Genomic DNA, 9154 nt, shown 5'->3' on the forward strand with positions numbered 1-9154 from the left:
TTCTTCTAGGTGAGAATGAGTTTCAAAGACTTGATTAATCATTCCTGGCAAGAATACCACAAAGGTAAAACCTTTGTACTTTGATCTATCAGGAGGCACATGGTTTCAGATTATTACAATCTGAATATTAATTTGGTACTTGTTTAAGGTAGTGACTGTCAGAGCTGCCTTTATGTAAAATATTCCCTTTGTTAGTAAATAATTTGTAAGCATAATTGACCTAGTATACTGTGAAGAGCCCGTCATTCCTCTACAGCCTAGTGTTTTTTGCAACTGTGAATGATTCTTTGGGCAAGTTCTTAACCTGAGACTAATTTCTTCATCTGTATATAGAGATAATAATGCTTATCTTCCAAAATTGATGTGTCATAACATTTGAAAGTGTTGTGCAAGACAGTGCATGTGAAAATGCTGTCATGATCTATCACAACTCCCATCTTTGAAGAATACCATCCTTTTTCCCTTAAGAAAGTTCTTACCTTGCTAGAGAAGTTGCTGGCTTTTTGGATTTCTCCGAGTGCTGGTCACTGTGGGATGTGACTGGCTCAGACAGAGTTGGTGGTCATGTCTAACTCCTTTTGGCCAGAATGGAATGGTACCTTTGATCCCAGGCGAGCTAATCAGGTTACTCTGCTGGGAATCTCTGAACTAAGTAAGGGTGAGGAAAACATTTCTCCCAGAGCAGTGGTGGTGAATCTATCTGCTGAGTGGAGGTTTGCATCACTGAAAACTCTAACAGGCTCACCATCACTGCCCTCGGGTAACCTGAGGATGTGTCTGGATGCTGTTGGCGGTGCTTTTCCAACCATCTAGTGAGATCCATGCTCTCTGTGGGATTAGGGAAGGTCCTTCCTGGCCTGGCTGTCTTGTCTGTCCAGCATTCTCTCTGCTCAACCCAGCCCCCACCATGGACTGGGAGCCTTTTGGCAGAGTCCTGTCATGTGCTTCTGGCCCGATGGATCAGTCAATAAGTTGGTCATCCATGGGCTTTCATTCATTGCTGTGCTGTTGGAATATGAACTGGTTCATGGAGAAGTGGAAAGAGGTGCCTGCCATGGCCTCAGCTTTTGAAAAGTTGAGTAACAAATACATTTCCTTGGTGAGTACAGAATCAGGAGGGGGGACTGGTGATTTATCTAGCCCAGGGTAGCTTCTCTTGCTGCTAGAATCACCCCAGACTGAAAGTGTCTTCCTCCAACCAGTGCCTATTTCTTCGGAGTTTTCCCCACGTTCAAAGCGGCCTGGGTGGGGTGGGGGTTGTCACTAGCGCCAGTGGTAGGGGCAGACAGGCTGGATTGTGGGAGGGCAAACGGGCGTTGAATGTGAGAGGGGGCTGGTCTGTCTGCAGGGGATCTGAGGGATAGGAACACGGTTCCTGTGCAGCAACCGGAGGGTCTTCTCTTTCTTTCCCTCTAGGGTTAGCTGTCATTTAGTGCCGTGTCTGCAGAGAGTCTTTTCGAGGCAGATCGCTGGACCCCTTTCAGCAATCTAACAGGCTTACCGCGTGTTATTTTCAGTTTACAGATGAGAAAACTAGTACCCAGGAAGAAGTGATTTACCCAAAATAACCCTTCTGGTTGGTGGCAGAGCTGGAATTTAAATTCGGAACCCTCCGACTCTGGATGACTCCAACTCCTACCGGTCTGTGAGCGAGGCCAACATGGCGGCCCAACGTGCGGACTCGAGCTGCGATGTGGGGCAGGTGAGGTGCAGGGTGGAGCGGAGCTGGCACTCCTAGCACCCCACCAGAGGGCCGGGCTTGGCCCAGGGGCAGGCCCTAGAGTGTGCTGGGCAGGATCTGAGGGAGGCCTAACGGAAGCCCAGAGAAGGAACCACGGTGGGTCGAGGCTAAGGGCAAACTCCCTTCCCCCAGGGAAGCCTTTCCCTGGGATGGGATGGGACGGGAGACTCCCACAGTGCTCTGGTGAGAGAAGAAGGGTCTCTGAGGGTGGGAGAGCGGAGGGCATGAAGTCCCCTCCTCAGTGCTCAGCCACAGGCCCTAATCAGGCACCCCCGACTGCCCCAGGGGACAGGGGACAGGCAGACCTGGAAAATGTCCCTGTGGCTTTGGGGTCGTTGGGAGGCAAAGCCTTGACAGTCCGAGGACAGGGCCGACTGTTGATAGCAGGAAGGAAGCTTTGCCTATGACTTGGTCAGTTTTCAGTCCAAGTTCTCACAAATTAGGGCTGGAAGCAGTCAGGAGTAACCTCCCCCACCGCCAGGACACTTCCTTCTGTGGTCCCTTCCCCAGCCCAACCCCATGGGATTTAGGTCTGGCCTCTTCTTACTATCCCAGGGAGGTGCCAGGCTTCAGTTCAGACCTTGCAGGGCCTGAATTGGGTCACTTTCAGCCGGGTCAGTCACCCCCAGATCCTGATAAGGCACCACTGAGTGCACAAGCTTCTACTGAGGAGTCATAGGCCTTTTTTTTTTTTTTTTTTTTTGGCGGAACCAGGGATTGAACTCAGGCCCTTGTGCTTGCCAGGGAAGCACTTATTGCACTGAGCCATCTCCCCGGCCCCTGAGCCATCTCCCCACCCCCCCTTTTTTTTCATAGGCCATTTTGAAAATAATATTTTAAAAAATTCAGGGTAGTAATGAATGACAGGTGTTTCGAATGCTAGAGTGGAAACAAAAGCTTAATAATTCCATCTCCCTACTTCTTTCTCCTTTTGTCTCATGCACAAGCCTCTTAGTTAAAAAAAAAAAAAAAAAAAAGAATTCCTGGGGCCTGGAGATGTAGCTATGTAGCAGCGGTAGAGTGTTTGCCTAGTTTGCTTGAGTCCTGGATTCTATTTCTGGTGAGGTAAATAACCCAAACAACAAGAACACAAGCAATCACTGGCTCCCCTAAATTTGGGAATCACTGAACTGCTGGAATCTGGTGAGATGATGCAGGATCCTGGACCTCAAGTGCACTGACTGTGTGGGATCCTCCATCAGTCAATCCTTCTCTTTGGCTCTCTGTTTAAGACTGAAGTGGCTGTTCTCCTCCATTTGGGTCTGTATCAGTGCCTGTCTTAAAATGCATGTGCTATGGGCTCTTCACGGGGGTCCTGGTGCCAGGGGAAAAGAACAAAGTCCTCATCACCAGAGAGTGGTCAGCCTGAAATGGGGGCACCCTAGGCTGGCGAAATGTTAGTTCTGTCCTGTGTGATGCACAGATGTGTGCCTCCCCTCAGTATTTACCAAGAGTCTCTGAGTACCATCTGGTTGCATCCTTCAGTCCCCACTAGTTGGCCTGTGATGTTCTGGTACAACAAGTAAGTGTATAGTTCATTTTTTTTTTCAGGGAGTGGGCAAGGACTGTTGTCTGTGAGGACTGTGTGGAGTGGTCAGAACAGGCTCTTCAGAGAAGGAAGTTCTTCATCTGAAGAGTTTGCAATAGTGGTGACAAACCTGTGGCACACATGCTGCAGTGGGCTGTTTGTTATCATTTTTCTTTTTCTTTTTTTTTTTTTTTTGCGGAGCCAGGGATTTCACTCAGGCCCTTGAGCTTGCCAAGCAAGCACTTATTCAACTTAGCTATCTCCCCAGCCCTGTTTGTTATCTTTGAAAGGTCTAAAAGCTATCATTGGCTTAGGGGAACAGAGAAAGCATGCTGGAGGGAGCCCAGACTTGGAGGCTGGTGTGCTTTGATTGTTATGTTCTGTGTGTGGAAGGAGGCATATAGGTGTGGAGTTAGGGAAGATGGGTGGTATGAGAACTTTAGGAAAGGAAGCCTGAGTGGGTGAGGATGGCCGATGAGATAGATGTGTGAAGGGAAGGGAGAAAATAGCATCAATTCAAGGCTGAAGTCAGTGTGAGTGAGGGTGATGGAAACAGGGCAGGACCAGGTCACTTCTAGAAAGGGTTAGATGGGGTATGTGCAGAAGGGCCAGCTGTCAGATGATGTGCCCAGCCTATGCCACCATCTGGAATCCAGGGGATAAGATGTGGTTGACTCTTTACTGTGGATTTTGGTTAGGACTTCTTATAAATCTGGTCCAGCCCACTCTGTCACAGTAGAGCAAAGAAAGCTGAGGTTCTGAGATGGATGTGTCAGTCGGGCCTGAAAAGTGAGTGGAAGGTCAGAGGAAAGCTTTTAGAGAGGAGAGGATACAGTTCCTCAGGTGGGAAGAAGAGAAAAACTCGTGACTGACAGAGAAAAGAGGGAGTCCATCAGGATGTTTCCAAGCCAGCTTGACTTGGAGGAATATTTCCCACTCACAGTGATCAGCATCTTTGGTGTTGGCGTGCTAGGAAGGACCTGCATCTCTCCCCTCTACCACCAGGCTTGCTGGACTGCAGGGCTCAGCAGCTGTCCAAGATGCTCCCTTCCTTGGCTGCAGCAAGGGTCCGCATCAGGACTGTAATGGTGGCAAGCATGGGAGCTTGCACAGTGTGCAGGAGAGAGGGGAACGGCACCCCCTCTCCCATGGCCTTGCCTTCTGTACTCACTAGGCACGGTTTGAAAACTGTCCTGCTGCCACATGGAGCCCTGGTCAGAAGCACCCAGACCCAGCTTTGAGTGTGGCTTTGAAAGAAGGGCTCTTGTTTTGTTGTGCCCCTCACTTACCTTGCAGTCTTTCATCTTTATTTCAGCTAATGCCCTGCCAGATAGCCAGGCTCATCCCAGTGCCCTTGATGCATCCTGACTGGGCCTGCTTTTCCTGAAGCTCATCAGGCTTCTAGCTTCTCTTTTCCTTCCTCTGCTTTTCCCTCATTACTTGTAGGAAAATTAGAGGAAACCCTAGGGCTCCCAGGCTTACGAAAATAGAAGGGCATGCAGTGCGTGTGCTCTGAGTTGTGCCCTGAAGTTGTGACTGGCTACCAGCTCTTTCTTCCGCAGGGAGGTTTGAATATGGGAAGCTACCTTCCATCCCTGCTCCTGCTCCCCCACTTTAATGAAGCACTCAGACACAGAGCAGGGTTTAATGTTCATATACATTACTTGATTTGGTCCTCTCAGTGGCCTTCTTGGGCAGTTATATTCTCCCTTTTCCAAATGGTGAAATCAAGGTTCAGAGCATTTGAGTAAATTCTCTCAGTGACACAGTGAGGAAGTCGCAAAGCTGAGACAATGCCTGAGGGCTCCTGCAGCCAAGACCAGCCAGCACTTACTTAGCATAGCCCAGCTGGTCTTTCAGAAGACATCTTACTGACAAGGGTAGAGAGAGAGAAATCAGGTTGGGGTGAGGGACTCTATGGAAGAGGGCTCCTTAGTGGGTGGCCTTGACCCCTAGGCCTAGAGAGCACTTGGGCCTTCAGGAAGCTCCAGGGAGCAGCAGAATTAAAAGCAAACCCTTCTGTGTGCATAGAACTTGTCATTTTTCAGCAGATAGTTTTCTCTGGCCAGATGTGCCTCTCCCCTATCTGGGTTCTTGTGGCCAGAAGGCTGTCACTGAGTAAGGGCACTTGAGACTGGGCTCCCCTGCCCCAGGTCCTCAGCCTGCAATCAAAACACAAACAACTGATACTGAAGAGGCTGCTGGAGGTGTCTGGCTTGCAGTGGCATGGACACCAGCAGGATGGAAAGACTAGGACTGCAGAAGGCTTCAGGGGGCGAGGCTGACCTTCTCATTTTGCTACAGGATGAAACTGGTGCTGAGAGAGGGTGCTTGCTATGCTTAAGACCACTAGTGAGTCAGCAGCAGATATTTTGTGCATGTTTGGGGAGTCTTACAGGTTGTAAAGTTAATCAGGAGAAAGAAATTCCCATTGACAGAGCATTACCTGGGTGCTCTGCCCAGTACCTTCATTTCCATGGGCATTGCCTCCCTTACCCTGTGCCAGAGGAGAATGTGGAGATGTTCCCCCTCTGCCATCACTTTTCCTTTGTACAGGTGAGACTGGCTTTTGAGGACAAAGGCATAAAGAGGTTCATCTGGATCATTGCCCTGGTCTTGGCCTCTCTGGGTTACCTGCTTGTACTGGTGACCTCCATCTTTCCTTTCTGGGTACGTCTGGTAAATGAGGAGTCCCATGAAGTGTTTTTCAGTGGCCTGTTTGAGGACTGTTTCCATATGAAATGCTTGCAGCCTCAAGCCTTTTCCGGTAAGGAGGGATGGGAACGAGGATGGGGGAAGGAGAGATGGGGCCAGTGTGGTTGACTGGGCAGGCTGTGGGCAGAGGAGAAAATTTAATGGGTCCATGAGGATGTCTTCTCTGAGTCACAATTCTGTTGGGGTAAGAGGACAGTGGGATGCTGGGAAGGGGCTAGTAATGTCACTTTGACCACTGGAATAGAGACAAACATGCCAGGAGCAAAGCTTATTTCTAGGTGTGGAGTGCTGTAGGTGGACTAACAGAGGGGTTTCTGCTCTGCTCCTGAGGGCTGCCACGGGTTTGCTCACGCAGCACTCTCATGGGTGGGCACAGATTCTGGCCAGGGGGAGGAGCCTGGTTAGCAGCTTATAAGGCTGAATTTTGGCCTCTTCTGCCCTGCAGACAGTGTGCTCAGGCCTGGGAACCATATTTGAGAGGGAATGGACACAGCTGTATGACTTTAGAAGGCTGTGAAGGCTTTAAAGATAATGGTTTATTATTATTATTATTATTTTTTAAATTCTATGTATTTATGTGTGTGTGTGTGTGTGTGTGTGTGTGTGTGTGTGTGTGTGGCCAGCTCAGCCCACCACGGGGCGGGGCTGGCTGGTATGTGGTGCTGGGGGATTGAACCGTGGTCCCTGTGCTTTGCTAAGCTTGTTCTAAATAGGTGCTTTAGACCACTGAGCCATCTCACCAGCCCCGGTTTATTATTATTATTATTATTATTATTTAGAAAAAGTCTTGCTGGAAGTTCAGATTGTCCTTGGACTATGTAGTCCAGGCTGGCCTCAAGCTCATGGCAATCCTCCTGCCTCAGCCTCCCATGTGCTGAGATAACAGGCATGTGCCACCAAGCCCAGCCTCTCAAGATCATGTATACACATTTTTTTTTTTTTGTGATAGGGATTGAACTCAGGGCCTTTTATATGCAAAACAGGCATACCACACTGATTTATATATCTAGGCCCGACAAGGGACTTTTGAGGGCCATAAGGATATCTATCTAGTTAAAGATATGACTCAGGGAGACTCAGGGTTACCTCTTAGAAGTAGGAAAAGGCAAGTCTGGACATAGTGGCGCATGCCTGTAATCCCAGCACTGGGGAGGCTGAAAATAGGAGGATCACTATGAGTCTGAGCTGCATGGTGAGACCCTGTACCAAATACCTAAATAAAAAATAAAAGGAAAAGAAATAGGAAAAGGTACTTGAAGAAGATGGCTCTGATCTTGTGAGCTTTTTGACCCAGGTTTTCTCAAACTTGGCACTGCTGACATTTTTGGCTAAAATCTTTTTATGTGGAGGCTTTCTTATATCTTTCAGGATAGGTAATACTATCCCTGCCCTCTTCTACCCCTTAGATGCTGTTAACATCACCCACTTTTCTCCAGTTCGGAAAGCCAGAATATCTCTAGCCATTATTAAATACTTGAGGGGCAAAGACTGTCCCTAGGTGAGCACTACCAATTTAACCCAATGGGAGGCTCTGGAAGGTCTGGGACTTCAGCAAGACCAGCCTTTTGTACCACTTCCAGATGTGTATTTCTCGCAAAGTAGTTTTAATGTGGTCTGAATCATGCTGACAGCAGAATAAATCACCCTATTCCCAGGCTCTGGCTCTAGTAGTTTTGATGCTCCACTTACCCTATTAACCAAAAAAATTAAGTAGGAGTAAGAGGGGGTTCTTGTAAAATTCAGAATGTTTTGATCCTATGGAGCTCTGCTTTTCCATGAGTGAATCACTTTACAAAATCAGCACAGTTGTGAGTCTTCACATTTGCACATGTGATAAATTTTATTAGGAGAGTTTTGATTTTGTGGTGTTTATTAAAGTCATCATTTTCCCTAAATATACAAGATATGTTCTCCCCCCCCCCGTGATTTGATAGAACCAGATGCATGCAGTGAAGTTTATTAGACCTGATGATTTCAGTGCCTAACATTGTCAATCAAGTTAGTTTTTCATTACTTTCTATGTTAATGGAAACAAAAATGGTGAAGCCAGAGCATTTTTCAAGACAATGTAGCAGGTTCCCAGCATTGGTTCCAAGGCCATCCTTTGGGACCCAAGTGTCTAGAGACTCCAAGGCCATCTGTGCCAGGCTATGGTTCTTCCCTTGAGGGGCAGGGTCCACAGCTCCAGCCCCAGCTCTCTCTCAATCTCTCTCCCCTGCAGCTTACATCTTCCTCGGCCGGATCTTCCTACTCTCTGCAGTCGTCTTGGCCTTGCTTACCACCTTCTTCATGGTGTCGTTTGCATCCAACTTCTTCTGGGGGATCCAGAGGCCCAGTGTCATGTCAGGCTTCATCAGCTTTCTCACAGGTGTGGAGTGGGGCAAAGGAAGTGAGCATTTGTTTTCTGTGGTGTCAATAGAAGCATCATTTATTTTTCCATCACGGGTGGGTCAAATACCTCTTGCATGCTAATCAAGTGCTCTATCACTGGGCTACATTCCCAGCCCTTCTCATTTTGGGACAAGATTTTGCTAAATTGCCTAGGCTGGCATTGAACTTGTGATTCTCCTGCCTTAACCTTCTCAGTAGTTGGGATTATGAACACATGCTATCATGTGTGGCAAGAAGTATGATTTTTAGGTTCCCCTTTTTTGCCTTCTTTATGAAGTAATCTACTGCCATACCTATTATCTTAAAATTTATGATGCCTCTTTTTTTGTGTGTGGCTGGCTCAGCCCACCCTGGGGGCAGAGCTGGCATGGCATGTGGTGCCGGGGATCGACCCATGATCCCTGTGCACTTCTCTAGGCAGGTGCTTTAGATCACTGAGCTATCTCGCCAGCCCATATCATGCCTCTTTTGGGGGGCTTCTTAACATTCTACATTTCCAGATCTGACTTTGTTTGCTTGGAGTCATATATCTAAGTTGTCACTTCTTTTTTCCAGTGACTGTCATAAAATCATGCAAAGAACTATAATTAAAATATATAATACAAATGAAGTAAATCTTCCTTCCTTTCTTTCCTTCCTTCCTTCCGTCCTTCCTTCCTTCCTTCCTCCCTTCCTTCCTTCCTTCTTTCCCTCCTTATTTCTCTCCCTCCCTCCCTCCTTCCCTTCTTATCTCCTTCCTTCCTTCCTTCCTTCCTTCCTTCCTTCCTTCCTTCCTTCCT

General features: G+C 47.9%; 1 protein-coding gene across 1 annotated transcript in view; it reads left to right on the forward strand.

The window, feature by feature from the left end:
• Positions 1-1576: 1576 nt before the first annotated feature.
• Tmem225b (transmembrane protein 225B) overlaps positions 1577-9154 on the forward strand; it is a 27869-nt gene continuing 20291 nt past the window's right edge. Inside the window, exons 1-3 of the mRNA XM_012514394.2 lie at positions 1577-1702; positions 5826-6036; positions 8206-8352. Of these exons, the coding sequence (XP_012369848.1) occupies positions 1661-1702; positions 5826-6036; positions 8206-8352 (400 nt within the window). The 5' untranslated portion in view covers positions 1577-1660. The remainder of the gene's footprint in view (positions 1703-5825; positions 6037-8205; positions 8353-9154) is intronic.

This window comes from Octodon degus, unplaced genomic scaffold (assembly GCF_000260255.1).
Source record: "Octodon degus isolate 3935 unplaced genomic scaffold, OctDeg1.0 scaffold00031, whole genome shotgun sequence".
In the NCBI taxonomy this organism is placed as follows: Eukaryota; Metazoa; Chordata; class Mammalia; order Rodentia; family Octodontidae; genus Octodon; species Octodon degus.